This window comes from Galeopterus variegatus, unplaced genomic scaffold, assembly GCF_000696425.1.
Source record: "Galeopterus variegatus unplaced genomic scaffold, G_variegatus-3.0.2 Scaffold2692, whole genome shotgun sequence".
NCBI lineage: Eukaryota > Metazoa > Chordata > Mammalia > Dermoptera > Cynocephalidae > Galeopterus > Galeopterus variegatus.
The window spans coordinates 100,862-124,498 of NW_007728803.1; the positions used below are offsets into that span (position 1 = coordinate 100,862).

Consider the following 23,637-nt stretch of genomic DNA (forward strand, 5'->3'; position numbering starts at 1 on the left):
CTGTTGTGACCAACTTAAAAAGGATGGTGCTCCATTTCTATCTGTTAGTCAGGAGCCAGGCTTTTTATTTGAAACCCCAGATTCCTGCTACAGTAGCGAACTTTAGGCTCTTTCTGTAGGGCGGGTTGGGGTGAGGGTGAGGCTATGTTGAAGCTCAGTTTCTGGGAGCTTTTGTCCTCTCCCTGATCCCTGCCAGTCTGAGCAAGAACAGACCAGCCTCCCTTGCTGTGGATCTTTTCTTTTCCACTTCTCTTCCTGCCGCCTGCATGCCTAGATTTGGCTCAAGGCAGAGGGTTGTGCAGGCAGGTTAGCCACCGCCACCTCCCCCCACTCTGTTCTTGCTCATCTCTAAGGGCCACCTCATTGTCTAGCACTTTAAAACATCATAAAATGTCTTGCTGGGCCAAACCCATCTCTCACCCAGCAACATGTCTGGTGTCCGACCAAGGAGCCAAGGGAACTAGCAGGTCAGTAAGCCTGTCCTCCTTGGTATGGACCTCAGAAGACTTAGGGTGTGATTCTGCCCACTATTAGTGTGTCCACATGGCTACTGTGGAGTCCTCTAAGACTCTCCCAGCCCAAGTAATATCAGGAACACTGAAACTTTTACATAGCACCGTGCTCGGGCAGTAAGAGAAAAAAGATTAACTTCCCCGCCAAAAAGTAGACATAGACCCAACCATTTCATATGCATATTTTCAGCTCTTATGTTATATAGGGAACAACTTCTTCTTTGTTGCTTTTTGTCTTTTACTGCATATTCCATAATTCTAGTTTTAGGGGATAATCATGAATTCATGTATACAAACCTCCACAATAGTTAATAACGTGTAATTTTAACCTTATCGGGGTATGTGTCTGCTGATACTGGTCAGATACATTTATTTTCTCAGAATTGTGTTATCAAATCACATATATATATAATGTATGTAATTTATAGGCTCTCCAAAAGGCTTATGAACCCATAAAAAGGTTTTTACCTTTTCTGGTGAGGTGTGAGGAATCTCCTCATTGCTCTTTCTGGGATGTTGACTGCAGCCTGGGTTGGTAGAAGGAACTCAGCCCCAGGGAGTGGGGGATCTGAGTTCATTCTACTCTGCCACCCACTGGCTCTGTGGTCCCAGGCAAATGACTTAACTGCTCCTAGACCCTTACCTATAAAATAGGGCATTAAGACAACCTGATTTATTTTTCCCAGAATGGCCATCTCATTATTATTTTAAGATTTATATTGCCTTGTAGCTAGTACTTTCTCTTATTTCAGTCTTTTTTTGAAAAATAGTATTTGTTTCAATGAAGCTTAAACACAACTATAGTTGTCAACTGAAAACTTTTAATTGGCTTCAAAGCTATCTGCTGGTGAGAGAGAAATCGAAAATAATAATGGAATTAAACATGATTTCCATATTTAGGGAGGGGAGAAATATACACATTAGAAGTGCAGTTAAAATGAAATGCATTTTTCCCCTCTACGTACTTATTCTTCTTCTAATGGAATTAAACATGATTTCCATATTTAGGGAGGGGAGAAATATACTCATTAGAAGTGCAGTTAAAATGAAATGCATTTTTCCCCTCTACGTACTTATTCTTCTTCTAAGTCTAAAGAAAAGATTTTTCTGGCTTATACATGTAGCTGCTTTACTTTGCCTGAATGTTGCACAGAGGATCACCTGTGCTTTGAATAATCTGTAGCTAGGACTGAGACACAAAGTGAGGTCTTTGTGTTGCTTAGTGTTTTCTTCTGCAAGTATTAAAAGACCCAATTGCTCTCTTCTCCAGAACGCTCTTCCGTGTTTTACTTATGCAGTGTGCTCATGCGCACACACACACACACACACACACAGAGCCTTCTGTGCATTCACACCCTCTCTCGACCATCCCTCTCTGACACCTTCTGAAGATCCTAGTGCTGGTGAAGTGAAACTGGCCTTGGAAAAAACTAGAAGACAGTGAAAGAGGAAATCAAGGCAGAGTTGCATATGCTGACACATTCTTGCTTGAGGTTTTCCCTCATGGTTATCATGCTCATCGGAAAAGAGCTTGTAAATTCTTTTAATAAATAAAAATTTGTTTATATGTATATAGAGTGAAAGTCATCCAGCAAGGCCCAGTTCCTTTAAAACAAACAAAAAACTAGGAAAGCGTATTACCAAGAAATGCACTGGGTTGTAGTTATTTAAATTGCTCTGCCTGTCCAGGATCATGGTACTCCATCTTTTTGCTATGATGTAGCAGGTGTATTATTGATCCAGCCAACTTTTAGCCCCTAGTAAGTAGAAGACATGCTACAAAGTACAGTGGGGAATTCAGCAGTGTGTGAGCTATGACTCCTTCCTGTGGGAACTTAGTATCTGAGAGGGGCAGACAGCACAGGCATATTTTTAAGGCTGTAATACCAAGCCAATTATGACCAGGGCTATAATCAAGCAATGGCACATCGTGGAAGTGTGGGAAAGGAAGGCTTCAGAGAAAAGGTGGGATCTGAATAACATCTACAAGGGTAGATAGGACTTGGATAGACACAGTTTGAGAGATTGGGGGAAGTGTAGATGTGTTAGCTTCCTATTGCTGCTGTGACAAATTGCCACAGACTTTGAAGCTTACTACAAAAATGTGTTATCTTGCAGTTCTGAGGTCAGAAGTCTGAAAAGGTTCTCAGCAGGCTAAACTCAATGCATTAGCAAGGCTGTGTTCCTTCTGGAGGCTCTAGCCTTTTCCGGCTTTGAGAGGCTGCCTGCATTCCTTTGCTTTTGGCATCTTCAGAGTCAGCAATTGCATCTCTCCGAGGCCTGCTTCTATTGTCATGTGTTCTTTTCTGACTCTGACTCTTCTCTGCCTCCGTCTTTCAATAATAAGGACACTTCCTTGGGATTACACTGCTCCCACCTAGATAGTGCAGGATAATCTCTCCATCAAGAGCCTTAACTTAATCACACTTGCAAAGTCTCTTTCACCATATAAGATAACACAGGTTCCAAGGACTAGGATGGGGACATCTTGGGGAGGGGACATTATTTTGCCTCCTACAGAAGGTATGTTAGTTGCTTTCTATCACTATGTAACAAATTACCATAAAATTTAGTGGCTTAAAACAATAAATATTTGGTTTTTGCCCAGTTTCTTGGGATTGGGAGTTTGGGAGTGGTTTAGCTGGGTAGTTCTGGCCCAGGGTCTTTCATTAGGTTGCAGCCAAGACGTCTTCCAGGGCTACTGTCCTCTGAAGGCTGGGCTGGACCTGAAGGATCCACTTCTCAGCTCTCTCACATGGGTGTTGGCAGGAGGCCTCAGTTCCTCTCCACCTGGACCTCTCCATAGTTCTGCTGAGTGTCTTCATAAACAGCAGTTCGTTTCCTCAGAGCACACGATGGATTCAAGAGAGAGGAAGGAGGGAGATGCTGTGCCTTTTATGACCCAGTCTCGGAAGTCGTGCACCCACAGTTCCACTGCGTTCTGTTCAGTAGAAGCAAGTCGCTCAGTCCAGCCCACACCCAAAAGGAAGGGGAACTAAGCTTTACCTCCTGAAGGGGAGGAGTATCAAAGAATTGAACATATTTTTAAATCACCACAAAACGAGTTCTGATAATACATAGGAAAAAACACACTCAGTTTTTCTTGTACTCTCACTCAATAATCAGCACAGAAGACTTTTGTGACCAAATGTGGAACTAAGCTTTACCTCCTGAAGGGGAGGAGTATCAAAGAATTGAACATATTTTTAAATCACCACAAAGCGAGTTCTGATAATACATAGGAAAAAACAAACTCAGTTTTTCTTGTACTCTCACTCAATAATCAGCACAGAAGACTTTTGTGACCAAATGTGTGAGGAGTTTTCCCCACATACCAAGCAGGCTGTCAGTTCTACAGTGGACACCAGCTGGGTGTCCTGTAATTCAGTTCAGTTCGTACACCCTGTACCTGGAAATAGCCTCAGATCCCACAGGTTGAGAGTCAGTCCCCAAGACAGCACCCCCACCCCCACTTCAGATACCAATTGCAAGCCCCAGGTTGTTATACCTGTACTTCTGACTGACTGGCTATAAATCAGGGTTCCCACAACACCCTCCTCTGGTTCGGCTCAGTTAATTTGCTAGTATGGCTCACAGAACTCAGGGAAACACTTCCTTATATTTACATAAGTTTTGTTGTTTAGGATGTTACAAAGGATACAATGAAGAGACACACAGGGCGAGGTATGGGAGAAGGGGTGCAGAGCTTCGTGCCCTACCTGGGTGTGCCACCCTCCAGAACGTCCACATGTTCAGCTATCCAGAAGCTCTCTGGACCCAGCCCTTTTGGGTTTTTAAGCAGGTTTCATTATAGAAGCATGACTGATTAAATCATGGGCTATTGGCAAACTTAACCTTCAGCCCTAGCCACACTCCCCACCCAGGTTGGGGGTGGGGCTGAAAGTCCCAACCTTCTAATCCTGCCTTGGTCTTTCCAAGTGACCAGCCCCCACCCTGAAGCTACCTAGGGGCTGCCATCCTTCAGTCAACTCATTAACATAAAAAAAGACACATCACTTAGAAGATTCCAAGGATTTTTGGAATTCTTTTTGTGCCAGGAAACAGGGATGAAGACCAATATACATTTCGCAGTATCACCGAGCACACAGAGGCTGGAGAGGACAGGGTGTGTTCAAGGAACCACCACTAGACTGGGATGCAAAGGCCGAGTGTATGGAGAATGGGAAATGGGAGAAGGGTCTGGAAAGGTAGATACAGGGACATAGTTCCATATGCCACAGGAAATAAAAGACACTGGAGTCAAGGTTGGTCTCTAAGTATCTTCTTGCACCTGGATAAATACCCAGTTGATTTGAAGGACTAAATGTTTGTTTAGATTCAAAATGACACTATAACTTAAGTAGAATACTAACCTTATAAAAAAAAAGATTTAATTGTGAACTATATGCCATAGTCGAAGACCATTTATTACAACTGTATTGAAGTACTCTGCGGTAGACACTCTCACATTTCATACAGAGAGTTCCCTCTAAAGAGAATGTTGGCTCAAATAGACCATCACTGAGGTTTGCCAGTTCCTCCCCCCTCCCTTACTATGAGCTTTTTATACATACACTAGTGTGGGAAGAATATTATAAATTCCCATGCCACATCTCTCAGCTTCAGCATTGATCAGCTCTTTGCTGTTCATCTCTTCTGCCTCTTCTGGAGTTTTCATATTCAGACTACAAAAAGGGTTCAGTTCCAGAAGAAACACCAATAGCTGTTTCCAGAGCAGATGATTTCTCATTTTAAATTTGCTTCAGCAATGAACTTACTAAAAAGTTAAATTGTACCTAGCACTTGACTGGGTCCTGGTCCACTCCTCTGTTGAATGAGGGCACGAGCCACTTATCTTTATCCCTGTTGCTAACCCCAGAGAATCACTAACCTGGGTGACACGATTCTCACAGCTTCTGCCCTTTGCTGGGCCTCAGTTTCCCTCATTTATGAAATGTGGGATTTTAAACTAGAAGATTGCTCATAGCTCTAAATCTCTACAGTTTGGAAACATCGCCTGTTACCGAGTGCAAACATGATTCAAGCAATTATTAAATCACCCAGGGCTCTGTTTAATTGTATCGTAACTTTATTTTGGATGGAAGCTTCCAAGCTTGGCTGCTGCTGTAAGCATCATTATAGGGCCGTTGGATTTGTCACTGGCTGCTGTCCTAAAGTTAAATGATGACTTCATTGGGAACAAGAAATACACAATAGAGATCCATTTTCACATATTCCATGCTTCTCTCTGGAGGGAGATAACATTGAATGAGACTATCTTTTGGAAACTTTGCCTCTGGCATGGACACTGAAATTATTCCTACCACATTTATTTTTGAGCATAAGGCACCTAAGTATAAGGTACCACTGAAAAAGAGTTCAGGGAGAAGGAAGCACCATTGCACCAAAGTATAGCCACAGGTTTGTCGTTCTATGACTGAGAATGCCCGGCCAGCGTGGTATCACCTGTAGGTAGCAGTGGATTGAGATGGCAGCAATAGCGAAAGTGTCTCCTGCTCCTTTGTGATGGCTTTGGTACCACATCCTTTCCCTTCTGTAGCCTTTGGAAATGGGAACTCTGCTGCTGACCACCTGGTCAGCAGCTCACACATCCAGTGCTCCATACCCAAGAGCGATCATCAGACTCAGGAAATGGCAAATGACTGGGTGTCAGAAAAGGGGTCATTGTCTTGCTTTTAGGCACCAGCAAGTTAGTGGGATATTTTGTGCAAAGGGGGAATGTGGAAATGGTACCAGTCCTAGTATGAGCCTAGCTGGCTAGCTCTGAATACCATCTCTTCCCCCTTCCCCTACCTCAGGTCCCCACACTCCTACAAAGTTGATTGAACTCCTGGGTCTCTCTGGGCATCTCTTCAGGCCCTGGAGCCTGGGGGTAACCAAGGACTCAATGCATGAATCCCAGATTCCGTAACTGACAGTGTTGACTGTGGCATGCAGGGTTTTTAGATGTTCCAACTTTTCTTTTTCTCTTCTCTTCTTCCTTGTCTCCCAGTACATCTTCTTTTCCAGTAAGTACTCCACACAGAAATCAACCAGTCCAATGTCATTATGTGTCAACTTCAACACAAATGATCATTTTTACTGCTGTGGTAAAAACTGGAAACAAAAGTGGACTTGTGGGGGCGGAACAGGAGGAAGGGCCATGTCAAATTCCCAGCGGTCTAACCTCATGTGGTTTTGACCTTGTTTCTACAGCCCAGCCCGTTTTGTACTGGTGTGCCCGCAACATGTCCTTCTGGAGCAGCATTTCATTTAACCTGGCCGTCCTGATGAACCTGCTGGTGGCATTTTTCTACCCATTTAAAGGAGTCCGAGGAGGTAACCATATCTTTAATTTCAAGGAAACTGCTAGCTGCAGCAGGAAAGGCTATGACCTGCATCTGAAATAAGGTTCCTGGAAATACTGGTGCAATATTTAGGATCCCAGTCATCCATTTTCACACAAGATTCAATTGTAGCTTTCACCACAGATTTAGTTTTAAATCTAACTTTGTATCTAAGTTTTTTTTTTTAATCAGAAAAGAAAGAGAAGCTATACACTATTAAACCTGTGAGAAATCATCTTAGCTCCCTCGTTATTATATATTGGGAAACTGTCTCAGAGAAGTTGAGAGATTTAGCCAAAGTCGCACAGCTAGTTAGTGGTAAAGCTAACTCTAAAACATAGCTGTTTTGATGCTCAGTCCAGTATATGTTTTCCCACACCATACTTCTGCAATGGATTTCATACTGAAAAATTTGTAAGAAATCTCTGGAATTTTTGTATTTTGCCACAGGTCAGAAGGGAGACAGGACTTGAATAAGTGCAGACTTTGCATCTTGAATGTTTAGTCTATTAAAAGCTGCATGCCATTATTCACATAGTAAAACAAAATGTCCATGTTCTTTATGGATTTCCCCCATCCACTATCACCTTCCAGTGCAGTCTGTGCAAGCACTTCATCCTTCCAGTCGTCCGTATGAGCACTGTACACATTTTGTTGAAAAAAGGCAGACCATTCAGGAGGGACATTTTCTGTTTAGGGTCCCTCAATGGGTTAATGGCGTTCTAGAGGCATTCAAACTGTGGGGTTCAGGTGGCAGGCATTAAAAGCTCTTCTTCCATTATACATCTACGGCCCTTGTTCTGACACCCACTACAGTCTCTTGGGAGGTCTACTTTTCAGCTAAATTTTTCATCAGAGCTTTTTGGCAGATTACATCACATATGAGAGTACTTCAAAAAGTTCATGGAAAGATTTAATTCTATTTTTCCATAAACTTTTTGAAGTACCTTCATGTGTAGGTAACAACCTGCCAGGAAGTACCTTGTGTGAAACATAATGGATAAAGTAAAACACAAAACAGTGCAGGAGTAAGTTTCAGGCTCAGCTCTTTATCTTAATAATGCAGACACCAACTCAAACAGCTCATGTATATGAAATAAAAGTAAAGCTAAGGATCAATTTCAAAGTATGACATATTATGTAATGCTTTTATATCTAACTTACCCATTTGAGGAATTAGCTTTTCTATTTGGTCTTAAGTTGCATTGAAAGAACTATTTGAATGATTTTTTTTTTCCCTCAAAAGCATGACCTAAACACGAGTTCAGGGGGATTTTTCTTCTAACTCCCATGTCAGGAGACGTGTGCCTATGTCTGAAAAGATTTGACAGGAACACAGGGCTGCAAGGTGTTCTCTGAGGGGTTGTCCCCCTTAACCAAACTGCCAGTCAGCAGACATGTGAGCCATGAAGGGGTCACCAAAGAGCTCAGCTGGCTGTGACACAGGCCCAGGTCTCCTTTCACCTCAGAGAGGTTGTCATGCTCATCATAGCAGATTATTCAACCATTACTTTGGATGTGTTTTCATTTATTCTCCATTTCTTTGAAAACATTTCAAATTTTTATTATTCACCTTGACCATTTTCTTCACTGGTCATTTGTGGCAGTGTTCAGGCCACTGCCTGGGGACAGTGAGTTGACAACCCCCCTCCTCTCTTCAGTGATAAGCTTCATCCGGTAGTAGAATTCCTAGACGTAAGAAGTCCAGACAATTACTATCTAGGCCTGACTCTGCTGCTGCTCATTTGCTGTGTGACTCTGGGAAAGCTGCTTCAGTTAGTCCTGTTATCCTCTGTATTAAAAGATGCTTAGGGCCAGCCCAGTGGCGCACTGCTACAGTGTGCCGCTTGGGAGCGCGGTGGCGCTCCCGCCGAGGGTTCGGATCCCACATACAGACCGGTTCCCGCTCACTGGCTGAGCGAGGGGCGGGCGCAGCACCGAGGGTTGCGATCCCGTTGCCGGTCCTGGTCCGGTACGGGCGCGACACTGAGGGTTGCGGTCCATTGCTGGACACGAAAAAAGACAAAAAAAAAAAATGCTTAAATCCAGACAGTGGTTGTGAAACTTTGATATGGCTTCAGAAATTCCTGTAGCATTTAGGAAAAAATCATTGCCAACCTAGTCAGGATCTCTGGAGCATCCTAATTCTTGCCCATCAAAAGTTTGAGACCCACTAGAGGAGATGATTGCTAAGGGCCATTTCAACTCCAAAATGGTGTTTTCTGAATGTGACATCAATTCTAGCTGATCTGTAGGAGTCGAGGCTTCCTGTTTTGGAATCAAGGGCTTTAGAACTTCATGCTGATAGACTAAACTGAAAGCATACTTAAATCTCCTGGGAGGGGAGGGAGGTTGATCTGACCTATGGAAGCCCTTTCTGTTATATAGTCACTGAAATTGTCTCAAACACATCAATTCACTTTCAGAGGGATTTTTTTTTTCCCTTTTATAAGGTGTGTTGAGGGCATTTTCTATACTTACTGCTAACCATCTTCAAGAGGAGTGTTGTATTAACCCTGCCAAGAAACAAGATTTGGTTTGTTGATCTGAAAATACTTCTTTGAGATCAATATTTGTTAAGATTTGTTGCATCCTAAAAACAAGATTTCCAAGATGTCCCTCTCAAATGTTTGTAATGGCCTTGTTGTGTGTGCTAATGTGGTTCTGTGGCTTACAACGTTTGCAGTTGCCAAGAACACTGGTGCCCTTAAAAGCTCCTTTTCATAAGTAGCATTTTCCCCTTCCTTCTTTCATAACAGATGAATCACATAGTCTTTCTAAAGCATGCAACTTGGGCAGCTTCAGACTTCCTACTAAATTTTTGAGCATGCTATGATGATTAAAGCAAATATAGTACTACTTTTTAAACATTTTTGTTATTGAGGATTTCAAATATATACACAAATAAAAAGAGCAGTATAATGAACTATATATAGTATAATGTACCTATCAGTCCAGCTTTAACAATTAACATTTTGCCAATCATTTCATCTATTCCCCTACTGTATTTTCTGAAACATTTTAAAGAAGCCTAAACATCTTGTTTTTGTTCATAAATATTTCAGTGTGCATCTCTAACTATTATCACTATGCCATTATCATATCTAACAAAAGTAACAGCAAATTCTATAATAATCTGTCTAAATTCAGATTTCTTCACCTTTCTCAAAGATGTCTTTCTAGAGTTGGATTTTTGGAACCTAGCAGTGTTTTGTAATACTATTTTATGGTGGGGAGACAGCAGGTATGAACATTGGCCTCTTTAGGATTTAGGAACACACATTGTACTGGTTACATTTATTATACTAAGATCTTAAGTGTCAGTTTAAAATGGTGATTAAGCACTTAAGAAAATGAAAGAAAGAATTTACAAAACATCTATCTGATATATGGATATACCACAATTTATCCATTCAACAATTAATGAACCTTTGGGTTCTTTCCAGTTTGGAGCTGTTACAAGTATAGCTACTAGAAATATTTAAAGTACAAACATTAAAGTACATATATCTGACTGGGAGAAAATATTTACAAAACATATATCTGGTAAAAGGCTTATATTCAGAAAATGTAACACAACTCAATAATAGAAATGCAACCCAAGTAAAACAATGGGCAAATATTTCATCGGACACTTTACAAAAGAAGGTATACATACAGCCAGTAAGCACATGGAAAGATGTTCAGCATCACTAGTTGTTGGGGAAATGCAAATTAAAACCACAATTAAGTACCCCTAGAAACCTATTAGAATGGCTAAAATTAAAAAGACTGACAGTACCAAGTACTGGTGATAATGTGGAGCAAGTGGAACTCTCATATACTGCTGGTAGGTAGGCAAAATGGTACAGTCACTTTAGAAAACAGTGTGGTAGTGTCTTATAAAGTTAAACACATACTTAGGATCCAGCAATCTACTTCCATATATTTGTCCAAAAGAAATGAAAACATATGTCTGCCCCAAGATTTGTACTTTTTATTAGCCTTATTCGTAATAGCTCCAAACTGGAAAGAACCCAAATGCTCTTTAATTGTTGAGCAGATAAATAAATTGTGGTAACTCAATGCTGCAGAGTGCTAGCTACTTAGCAATAAAAGCAACAAAATATTGATACAATAACCTGGGTGAATCTTATAAACTTGTTCAGTGAAAGAAGTCAAACATAAAAGACTAATATGACTGTTTTTTCCATTTTTATGAAATTTTAGAAGATACAAAACTATAGTGACAAAGCAGATCAGTGGTAGGCCAGGGTAGGCAGGCACAGGGAAAGGCATCAACCCCAAAGGGGCACAGGAAAACTTTTTAGGGTGATAAAAAATGTTCTGTATCTTGATTTTGGTGACAGTTACATGTGGTGGTTACACAACTATATAAACTGCCAGAATTTACCAAATTGTACACTTAAAATGGGTGGATTTTTTAAATGGTGGTTAAGGACTGTGGACTTCAGAGGCATATAGTCTCCAGCCATCTGCTGTGTCCCCCTGGGGCAAGATATGTAACCTGAGACTCAGTTTCCTTTAGAGTAAAATGGAGATAACGGTACAAACCTCATAGGGTGGTCGAGATGGTTAAATAAATGACAGTCCATGTAAATGGCTTAATAGGATGTCTATCAATTGTTAAATGGGCACAAAGTGACTCAGATGCCCTGATATCCACCTCGTGAATTTCTGAAAAGCTCTGCCTCTTTGTGCCCATTTCTAATCAGCTTTTCTAATCAAAAGGGAAGGGCTAACTGGCTGGGTTTGGGGGAACAGTTTTCAGAAAGCAAATGCATCTCAGCTGGCATGGACTAAATGCACCAGGGCAGTCAGCAGCTCGTGGAAGAGTCGTAACCTGCAAAGCTGGTCTCTTCCTGGGTGCTGCTACAACCAGCAGTTCTGAGGAAGTGAGACTCCTTTATATAAGTGGCCTTAATCATGTAGTGCTGCTTGTTTACATCTGAAGGACTCTAAAATGTGACAGCATTTGAAACAGGGATTTTTTTTTTTAAAATGAGTGTTTTACAGAGCTGTATTTTTAGCCATGTTGGCTCATGTTACATAACCAAGCCATCTCATGGGACACTCTAAATAGAACTTGCAGTAGCAAGAGATGACAAAAACTGGTATAAACTCTCCGACTGCAGGGATAATCCAGTCGTAGGGTGATGCTCATGATACAGAAGTTGCCTTCCTCCTTCCCTTGAAGAAATCTGATCCAGGCAGGTGATTTTCCTTTGCATACTTCTAATAGAAATTAACTTTGGGCTTCCAGTTCACCTTCCCTAAGAGTGAAGCGTGACACACGTGTGAGTTTTATTTATTGAACAAGCATTGGTGGGTGCCTGTGAGGCGCCAGGTACTTCACTCAAGGAATTTAGAGTCTGGTGAGAGAGAGAGAGAGACAGAGAGAGAGATACAAGTAAACTGATCATTAGAAAATAGTAGCCTGTAGGATACTATTATACCGAAAGGTGCAGAGGACGTGGAGGAGAGAACACCTGGTATGTGTTTGTCAGAAGATTTCCCAGAAGAGGCAGAATCTAAGCTATGACTTAAGATGAATTTCAGGAAGAGGAGAGTTTCCCAGGCAGAAGGAGCATGCATGAGGGATTGAGATCAGAAAGCACTGATGGGACTGGTTATGTCCAGGGCAGAGAATTTGAGGTGAGAGTTGGGACACATGAGCCCAGAGAGGTGATTGGAAAAACATGTCATTTAAACTTGTTTTGGTCTGTCCCTACACTCAGTGAAAGCACTGACTCACAAGAGCCCCGTTTGTCATTCCAGGAACATTAGAGCCACACTGGTCAGGACTGCTGTGGACCGCCATGCTCATCTCCCTGGCCATCGTCATTGCTCTCCCCAAGCCCCATGGCATCCGGGCCTTAATTGCTTCCACAATACTCCGATTGATATTTTCAGTTGGGTTACAACCTACGTTATTTCTTCTGGGTGCCTTCAATGTAAGTATGAATATCTACAGGGCCACTTTTTGGTTTGTGGGTTAATAGGAAGCCTTCCATTCTGGTCCCTAGAATCTTGGCCTTTGCTTTCTGTCCAGAAAAATACTGTTTTGATCAGCTGTTAAAATAGCAGGAGCAAAAGATTGCTGCAGGTGGACATCTCCCTGGTGAGCCTCTTAATGTATCATTTGGGCTTGGACAGTCTCATTTCTGGAGAACATCCCTCTCAGGAATTAGGCAGGAAGAGTGATAGCAGTTGAGATTTAAGTTAGTTTTGCCAATCTGGTCAAAGGTTTGTTGGGACAGGAGATTTTGGCCAATAAGTCACAGCATCCACTTCTGGCGAGGGCCACATAGAAAAGAGGGGCAGCTAAAAGGGACTCTTTAATCAGAGGTGGGGCAGGTGAGAGGTAAGAAGAGAGTCAGGGACAGTTATTTAAAAGTTAATGGTGACATTTGTAAATGCTGTTTCACTACAGTTGAAGGATAGAAGCCAACTGTGTCTATAGGAAAATTCTTAGGAAGCAGATACAGCTGATATAAAACCATAAATTGGAAAGGTTTCCCGGCAAAAGGAAGGAGAAAATTTGGACATGTGAGGCACTGTGGTGATCTAAAAAAATCTTCCAGAGGTTTCTGCCCTAATCTTGTAAGGAAGCTGAGGTCCCTGTACAAAAATGGAAGAGATATTGCAAAATACGGTTAATATAGTAATTCAGTGCAACAGTAAATGTTCCAAAGTGAATATTCAAATAGCAAAGGCAGCAAGGACCTTAGAGGAGAAGAGACCATGCCAAGCTGTTAAGTTTAGGGAGGAGGTTGAAGTTATATCTTAAAGAGCAAAAGGATCTAGCCAGAAATCAGGAATTGAGAAGAGCATTTCATTTTTTATAGGCCCCGTACACCAAAGTAGAGTAGTGGGAAAGCCCAGGATATTAGCAAGAGATGATAAAGAGTTGAGTTTTACCTCATTTTTGGTTATGTAGTGATATGGTGGTAACCGATCCTGTACAAGTCACCTGGGACTCTGAATTTTAGGATAAAGCAATTAGATTTCATCCTCCAGGTCAGCATTTCCAAGGCATGTCCCAAGTTGATAAATATTAGGTGAAAAAAGGTTCCATGGTCAAATCAATATGGGAAATGCTGGATTAAACAAAATCAAAGGCTTTTTTTAGTGCAGGATTTCCCAGAGACTTTAATCAAATATCACTCAGGATTAGTGTTGTATAGAGTATGTTTTGGGAAACTCTGTTCCCAGTAGTGGGGAAGTGCCTGAAGTGTTTTTGAGCTAAGAAATGATGTGTACAAAGAAGTATTCTTGAAAACTATCCACTCACTAGTGGTGTGTTATGTGGATTCAAGTGTACAGGACGGGAGGCAGGGAGACCATTAAGGGGCTCTAGCCGTGCTTTTGATGAGGTGTGACAAGCCTGAGTCTTGGTCGTAGCGTAGAAGGAAGAAGAAGGCACAGATGTCAGAGATGGAAGGAAAGATTACCTGTAGCAGGCACAGAGTCAGAGCCTTACACCTGGGAGCAACATGGTCTGGGCCCTTTTCTTCAGGCAAAGAATGTGTTACTGTCTTGATTGAGTGATAAAGGAGGTTGATGTAACTCCAGCTCTTCAGTCACTGACTGGGAGAAGAATGCAGCCAACTAAAATGAGGTCCTGCAAAGATCTAGTTGTCAGAGGGAACATACACTTCAATTGTTGACTTGTGGGGCTTGAGGTGACAGGACATGCTAATAATGTTAGCTTTAGCATTTGGAAATGCATGACCAGAATGACAAAGAGATGTCAGTTGTTGGGGAGAAGAATGTAGGTATCACCCGTATCTAGAGAAAGCTGTTTATGAAGGGAATACAAAAGAAATATACATAGAAAAAACTCAGTATTTCAGAAGTCATCTTCTATGGACTGTGTAGTTCTTTTTTCTCTGGACTTTAATCATTTCACGATCATCTCTTCTTCAACATAGATCAGTTGGGGGACAGACTCAAATTAGACAATTAAGTACCATTTATAACAACACAAGCTGAGCGGGGGGGGGGAGCCCAAACAGTCACAATAGCTAATTATTTAGAGAGAATTAAAAAAAAAAAAAAAAAAAAGAGCCACATGGAGCATGTGGGAGCAGGAGGAGCAGCTGTGGACAGAGACAGAGAAGGGATGTTGGTGATCTGTGAGCCGGAGGAGGACAGGGCAGTGTCATGGAATCCCGGCACTGGGAGAGTGGTGAGAAGGATGGGGTGAGCCTGCTCCTGCTGCCAGGAGCCGGGATGGATGCCAAGAGCACACAGGGGAGGACTGCTGGGTGTGCCCTGGCAGAATCCCCGGGAGACTTCACGCGAGCCGCTTCTGTGGAGAGGTGGGGCTGGGAGCCAGACCTGAGACTGATGAGGCAGAGTCGGTAGGAAGTGGGGGCCGCAGGCTACACCCACGAATAGGGGATATGTGCTGGCGAAGCATCGGAGACGACAAGGGCAGAGTAGACTCAAGTGAAGTGGATTTCTGTATTGTTAAGATGGCAGGAGCCTGGTGTGTCCGAGGTCCTGTCAACCAGAGCGTGGTCTTCCGTTCCCACCTCCCACTCCCCCTCCCCGAAACTCCATCATCGTGGATCATCCAGAGTCGATGATGCTTCCCCACCCTATGAAAGAGCCTGCACTAGCACAGTTTGGCATGTTGGACAAAGCTGGCAGAGAGAATGTTTAGCCTGTCTGAGAAAGCCAGAACTTCTCTGGGGGTGTTGGTTTTCTTGTTTATCTGATTGCCGAGTAGCTCACTTACACTGACCTACCAGATTAACTGGCGGAATCTCCCCGGCACCTGTGGCCAAGGGGGGTGGGGTAGCAGAAGATGGTTTTACCAAGTGCCGCCAACAAGCTTTCTCCCCAGCCTTCTCCAGATTCGTGTTTTTCTATCAGCGTGTTGCTAGAAAGGGACTTCGAGGCATGGCGTTTCTATCAAAGGTGAGACTTACAGGAGCATACTTAAAAAGGTTCGGGGAAATTAACAATGACACGAATCCTTCCATGAGCTTTTTCAAGACTTCTTGTATTATTATACAGTAGATAAGTTAGACCCTGTCAGTTGTAGGTGTCAGAAAACCTAATCCACGCTAGCCTAAGCAAAGGAGAAATCAAGAGCCTAACTTCAAGCTTAGCTGAATACAGGGGCTCAGACGGTGACATGGGGGCCCACTCCTCTTTCCCATCTTTTAGTTCTTCGTCCTCTGTTCTGGTGCTGCTCTCAGGGTCGGTGGTATGGCAGCTCCAGAGCTTACACCATCTCGGGTTCAAGGTCAGTGGGAAAGAACAAAATTGTCTTTTGCTGCAATCCCAGGGCAGAGCTCAGTGGATATCATTGGCTCCATGTGGTCGTGTGCCTATCCCTGAACCGACTGTCATAGCCAGGGGAACACAACATTGTGACTGGCCAGGATTGAGCCCCATTCAGATCTCAAGGACTGGAACTCAGGATGGGATGGATCCCCAAAGGAAAATGAGAAGTTGTTCCCAGAAAAGAAGGCAGAGGAATAGAAATCATCCTGAAGTCCCTTACTATTTTTATTTCAAAGAAAATTCTCAGTTTCCCTGTGAACTGAGGAGCCATGAAAGATAAGAACTGCCTGCTTCTCATTAAATTGCAGCCATATAGTGCCTAGAATGTAACAAATTCAGAAAATGCTTTTAATCATTCTGATCATAGGGTTCTTGGATTGAGGTGACTTCTGTGTTTGACTAACTCATATAAGAATGTTAGAAATGATTCATATCTCATTTTGAAAATCATAATCTCAGTATGTGTTAATTTTGTTTTTGCCATATCAAAATGCTACTTGATTACTGTTGCACATGAAGTTACTTGACTACCGTGTAATTTGTAATATGCCTGAAAAGCAAAGTAATGAAATGACTTAGATCCTCAAAATGGTTCTTGGTGGGTTTGATAGGCACTTGGTGCAAAAGGAAGCTTCTGTTGGGCACGGTTACTGAGAACATATTTGCGTGAGAATCTCCCTTAGCTCTCATCAAGTGTTTGGCATAGTCGGTGCCATCTGACTGTTCCTGTCACCGTTCTCAGGTCTGTAATAAAATCATCTTTCTAATGAGCTTTGTGGGCAACTGTGGAACATTCACAAGAGGATACCGTGCCATGGTTCTGGATGTAGAGTTCCTGTATCATCTGTTATATCTGCTGATCTGTGCCATGGGGCTCTTTGTCCATGAATTCTTCTACAGTTTGCTGGTGAGTACCTGGTGTCAAAATATTTTGCCCTGGAAAACTAGGACAGTGTTCCCTATCCTCTCTCTGATCGCAGACCCTTCCTTTTAATGGTGATTGGTGTGCCTGGTCCAACAAAGTGGACACCTGACTCTGCACGGCCTTTGGTGACCTGAGAGGAAAGCTATACAGGAAACAGGAGGGGCACAATCACTCCATGTACCACAGCCACCAGATTGGTTACTTTTCAGTAATGGTAGCTGCCTCCAGTCCAGCTCAGGAGATATTTCCTCTACATGCACCTTTGATTTCTGTGATTTGTTTGACTCAGCCAGCACTTACAAAGGGGAGTGTTTTTGAGACTATCATCTAACAGTCCTCATGGGATCCATTTCTCAATGAAAAACATGTAGTGACCATGACAGTAGGAGCTATTTTCAAAGCCCCAACATTCACAATAATGAGCTCAATAGATTTCTTGGTCCAGGAGACCTTTTCAGCAGAAGTTATTTTGTTCCAATATGAGTCAAGGGATTAATGTCTTGATGGTCTATAAAATAAGTTGTATCCATCACCTTCCTCCTGAGCAGGTTTTTTAATTGCAGATCAAATAACTGCTTACTCTCCTGTAGTTAGAGGGAATCTAGACCTATAGAGCTGCAGATAAGAAATCATTTCCTTGTACCTACATAAAATGACAAGCAGCATAAAGTTGACCTTTCTGCAAACAAAAACATGAAGAGACTAGAAATATTAAAATGTTTGTGAGGATAAAAAATGTTCAAGGCCTAAGTGTTGACTTAGAAAGAGGAATGGACTTGCACAAAGCAGAACAAGGAAAGATTGCTATCCATATGGTTTCTGGGCTGGTTACTTAACTACTATGTGCCTCAGTGTCCCCAGCTACAGAAAGAGAACAGTGTATCTCCCTCACAGGTCTCAGAATAGCACTGCCACATGAGTGCTAGCTATTATTATTACCATTGTCATCCTATATTCTCTCTCCCATCCAAAACACCATAAAGAAGTCACCATTCAGATCGCCATGATTAGCCCAGTGCATTAGTGGTGGATGTTGGCAGGCTAAAGGGAACGGATTATTTTCCATCATTTTAAAATAGGTCTGGCTATACTTTGAGGTTTTAGGTAAAGAGGTCTCAGGAGATACTTGCAATTGCCATTATGTGGCCTATTTTGGTCATTTTGTATCAGAAATCTTTAGAGCCCTGTGTCTATTTCTGAGCCTTTTTGTCTCATGCAATAATGTCCCTGGATGGGGTTCCATTTGTAAGTCAGGGAGACCCATTTCTGTCAATCCAACAAATACCTGTCCTCCCTTGGAAGGCAGACAGGATTCAGTTAATGGTCTCTCTTATCCTTACTGAGGATCTCTCCCAAGGGACAGGAGATTCCTCTTCATACAATGCTGTCTCTCCCTGGCAGAGTGCGACTTTTCCTAGTCTGTCTCCAGCTGGCTTTGTTTCCTTTCCCATTTACTTGAATCTTCCTTTAGTCATCTGCAGTGCCAGCCTGTGCCAGTGCTAGATGCAGGGGATATAACGGTGAGACAAACACAGCCCCTTCCCTCCCAGGCCTCACAGCCTAGACAGTGGTAGTTACTACCATTTATCCAGTGCTTGCTGTGTGCTCTCCTCCTGCGATCTCTCAAAGTCACCTTTGAGGTAGATGTCTTCAAGTTACAGCTAAGGAAACTGAGGCGGGTGAGGTTAGGTAACTTGCCCAGAGTCACACAGTCAGTAAGTGGCAGAGGCAGGGTAGCAACTCAACTCCAGTCACCTTTGAGGTAGATGTCTTCAAGTTACAGCTAAGGAAACTGAGGCGGGTGAGGATAGGTAACTTGCCCAGAGTCACACAGTCAGTAAGTGGCAGAGGCAGGGTAGCAACTCAACTCTGTTGATTTCCAAGTCTACACTGCCTTTCATCTGAGCATGTGAAAAAGTCCCTGCTTCAGGGAAACCAGTTTTTCACATTGTAGTTTGCATGTGTGCTTTCAAATCTGTGACCTATCACGGAAAGGAAAGAGTAACTCTTGAGTTTCTGATGCCATTACCTAAGCTCAGTTTACTTTTAGAAAAACATAGTACGATCAACCTAGATTGTGACTGGCTGCCTCTCACGTGTGCTTCTGGGGGTTTCTAAGCCATCTGGACCTTGACCTGTCTGTGGCCTCAAGTGGTATATTGCTTCTGGTGTCTAAAGCAGTATTCAATGTGTCTGGTGAGAACCACAGACAAAATACTGAAACTGTTCAAGTTATTCCACAAATAAGGAAAGCCTGCAACCAAAAGAAATTGGGCTGCTTGTAAAAGGAGAGAGACCTCTGCAGCGGAAACCCATACCTTACTGGGTTGTGAGAGCTGCCTCCACGTCAGCAGGCCACAGGGAAGGAGGGTGATCTGGTGGCCTGATTGAAGTGCTGGGCCTTCCAAAGACTGGCTGGACCTGGTTTTGAGCCTGCATTAGAGTTGTCTCTTTAGAAAAATATTAACACCTAAAGATGAAAATGTGCAAAGTTCATAAGGAGGCAGTTAACAAAAGGAGAAATCCAGATGGTCAGTGGTGGAAAAATGTCGCTCCTTACTGCTAAACAGACAGGCTAATTGAAACAACGCCATGATCTTGTGTTATACTTGTGATGTTAGGAAAGATTAAGAAGAATGATCATACCCAGTACTAGTGAAAGTGGGGTAAAATGGGTGTCATTCTTTACTACTTGTGAGTGTAAACTGATATAGCCTTTCTGGAAGACAATAAGGCAACATGTTTCTATGATAACATTTGACCCAAAATTTTCATATCTGGAAATTCACCAAAAAGAAATAACTAGAAAGGTATGTATAGACACATGTACAGAGGTATTCATCACAGCATTATTTATAATGATATATAATTGAAAAGAATCTTGACTGTTTTTTTTTTTAAAGATACTGGTTATGTTAATTGTTTTTTCTCTACAGTGAAATAGAGTTTGAGCATCCCTAATCTGAAAGGCCGAAATCCTCCAAATTCTGAAATATTTTGAGCACTGACATGAAGTTCAAAGGAAATGCTCATGGAAGCTTTTTGTATTTTGGATTTTCAGATTTAGGATGCTCAACCAGTATGTATTCTGCAAACATTTCAAAATCCGAAAAATTCCAAAATCTGAATCACTTCTGGTCCCAAGCATTTTGGATAGAGGACATGCAACCTGTGCTAGGTGATCATTTTTGACATGGGAATGTTGATAATTGCTTGGTGAAAGAGGCTGGCTATATGCCAGTATTATGGTATGATATTTTTGTAAAAATGTGTATGTATAAATTACATTTTTGAAAGACTAAGAGGAAATAACTTGTTGAGTGTATGTCTGTAGATAGTGGAATTACTAGTGGGTTTTTTTTTTTTTCCCCTTTGTGCTTTTCTCTGGTTTCCAAGCTTTCCCTTTTGAACATGTGTAATTTTCTAATTAGAAGAAAGCTTTTCCTTTATGTAAATAATACATGTTTATTTTAAAATCAGAAATTATAGATGAGTGAGAAGAGAAAAAAAATCACTTGTCATTTCAGTTATTTTGGGGGCTACATAATCTCTATGGCGCCTACTACTGAAAACAAGTATCGTTTCTTACCACAGAAGACAAGGCTAATGTCTGAAGTTGCTCTTACTTGCTGCTTTGTGTTGAGCTGCTGGAAAATATTTAACCAACATAACAGCAGTACTTAGCCTTTTGTACTCTCGTATTGACTAAATGCCTCTTCCTTGCTTCCTGTGAAGTATCCTCATTTACCCAGTGCCCTTCACAGAACTAGTCTCAGGACACAGATTGGTGTTAGGGAAGCAGAAAAGCTAATTGAACAGAAAATGACCTCAGATGTAAAATTCTAAATGGGAAGGGACTCAGAGACCCGCTAGTCCAGTCCACTTCTTTTACAGATGAGGAAACTGAGGTCCAGAGAGATTAGATGTCTCGACCAACATCTTGCAACAAATTAAAAGCAGAGTCAGGAGGCAGACCTGCCACGTTTTCATTATGGGATATTGATGCACATCTAACATAGAGGCTTCTTCAAATTGTCCTGACATCATCTTTTTGTTTGTTTTTAAAGCTTTTTGATTTAGTGTACAGAGAAGAGACTCTGCTTAATGTCATTAAAAGTGTCACTCGCAATGGACGGTCCATCATCTTGACAGCGGTTCTGGCCTTGATTCTGGTTTACCTGTTCTCAATAGTGGGCTATCTTTTCTTCAAGGATGATTTTATCTTGGAAGTAGATAGGTTGCCCAATGAAACAGCTCTTCCAGGTGGGTTTGGGATCTTTTTTAATGTTAAAAGGATATTTCCTGATTATAACTGAACTAAAGAAAATAATAACTTTAGCAGTGTAGATATCTCCCTTTTGTGTCTCCCTAACACATAGTGTGAAATTTGAATTCTTAAAATTCTTAGTTCTCACTTTATTCAAAGGGCAGTGTGATATATGGGAAACAAAGGGTAAGTGACCATATCCGATGTTAAATTTATCTACTAAAGTCATATTTTAAACTAGGACAACTTTTTCATAAAGCAATTTGGCCACATATATTGAAAGCATAGGAATATACGTCCCCTTGACTTAGTAAATCTACTTCTAGGGGTTTAAAGAAAAAAAATCTGCTGACTGCATATGTAAAAACAGTTGTATATGGGAGAGTGTTCACTCAGTGTGACATTGGAAGCAATCTAAATGTAAGGGGATGTCTCAGATTATTGTATATCCATGGGGTGGAGCGTTCTGCACGCAGGGTACATCAATGGGGAAATATCCACATGATATAGTGGAAAGTGGCAAAGTAACTGTGGTAGAATCACATGTATATTTTTTAAAAGTTAAAAAGTCCATACATGTCTTTTAAAATATGGATTAATATACCCCTAAACTGCTAGCAGTGGCTATCTCTGGGACTTTTTAAAAATTATATGCAGGTTTTACAATGAGTTTGTGTTATTTTTCATATACAGCAAGAACGGATTTATAATTTTGAGAATGAAAAAAATGATCATACATTTGAGTGATGGACTTTTTAAAAATTATATGCAGGTTTTACAGTGAGTTTGTGTTATTTTTCGTATACAGCAAGAACGGATTTATAATTTTGAGAATGAAAAAAATGATCATACATTTGAGTGATATTCATGTGCTCTTTTCTATCAATTAAAATAGTTGGCACTACTTAGTGAAATGCTACTGGTTTTTCATCAAGTAGCCAGGCACCCTGAGTCAAGGAACAAACTGGAATTGTTGTGATTAAATGAGCCAGGCAGCCTTTGTGTTCTCCCTCCCCAATGCTGTATTCCTGGCATGTAACTCCAGCCTCCACCTTAACACTAAGTGGCATTTACTACCAACCATCTTAGGGTTCTGAACTAAACTGGTCTGGACCTCTGATTTCCATTAATGCCCGCTGATGCTTCTCATGCAGACTTGGTATAAATCTTGCTAGAGTCTGTACGTTCAGTAGTATTTGTCTAAGAGTTTCAGCTGTTTGTCTTTAAAGCTGGAGAGGTGCTATTTAAGTGCGATATTTCTAGTAAGCCTACAGGAATTGACATTTTTGGCTTTTTTCCCATCCAGATCATCAAATGAAAGTGTAAATTGCATCTCTGCTTTGAATTTATATGCAGGATTGTAGGGTGTTATTTATGTAAAGAATTGTTTAATCAGCCGTGAATTAGGAACTTCAAACATTTTAACCATATGTGCTAGATTGTTCATCATAAAATTTCCTTCTCTCTCCCAGAAACCAGTGAGAGTTTGGCAAGTGAGTTCCTGTACTCTGATGTGTGTAGGGTGGAGACTGGAGAGAACTGTTCCTCACCTGCACCCAAACAGGGTAGGACTTCATAGCCTTAAGCTCCACGTTAATACCAGACTCCTCAAGAGGCTTAAATGATGCAGGTGATGCTGGAAGTGGATTAGAGCAAATTTACTGCTGAGAAGTCAGGCCAGTAGCAAAGGCTGGGAGAGAGGAGGGAGATAAAGGGAAAAGAGGGCTACATGTGAAGAAAATATCAGATTTGATTCAGCCAACTTTTACTAAGTGCCCACAGTTTTCCACTGTTGTACTCTGAGACAATAATCTAGTGGGAGAGGCAGGCAGATAAATAGGTGATTTTATAGAGAAATGCTGGGAATAAGGATGGAATGTAGAAGATAGGCACCCAGACTAATATTAGGATAAGGGTATCATCAAGGAGGTGGGGTAGGTATCCTAGATAGAGGGAAGAGCATATCTAAAGGCTTAAAGGTAAAATACAGCAAGTTTGGGGAGATAATGATTATGAGGAAAGAGAGTAATAGGAGATGAAATCAGAGATATAAGCAAAGGGCCAGATCATGAAGGGTCTTATATGTCAGGCTAAGGAGGTTAAACTTCATCCACAGGATGGTTGGGAATTGTTGAAAGGGGAGTGATCAGATGAGATCTGCGTTTTAGCAAGACCGTTCTCACTGCAGCTGGGGAAGCACAAGATGTGCAGCAAGGCATGGCTCTGGCTCCATAACCAGTAAGAATGAGCAGCTTCCAGTGTAAAGCAGTTTATCCAGTGGACCTG

General features: G+C 41.7%; 1 protein-coding gene across 1 annotated transcript in view; it reads left to right on the forward strand.

The window, feature by feature from the left end:
- Positions 1–23,637, forward strand: part of ITPR1 (inositol 1,4,5-trisphosphate receptor, type 1) — a gene marked incomplete at its 5' end in the record, with an annotated part of 156,071 nt that overhangs the window by 100,853 nt on the left and 31,581 nt on the right. The window contains 5 exons of the mRNA XM_008582677.1: positions 6,729–6,851; positions 12,638–12,813; positions 16,902–17,066; positions 21,152–21,347; positions 22,824–22,916. Of these exons, the coding sequence (XP_008580899.1) occupies positions 6,729–6,851; positions 12,638–12,813; positions 16,902–17,066; positions 21,152–21,347; positions 22,824–22,916 (753 nt within the window). The remainder of the gene's footprint in view (positions 1–6,728; positions 6,852–12,637; positions 12,814–16,901; positions 17,067–21,151; positions 21,348–22,823; positions 22,917–23,637) is intronic.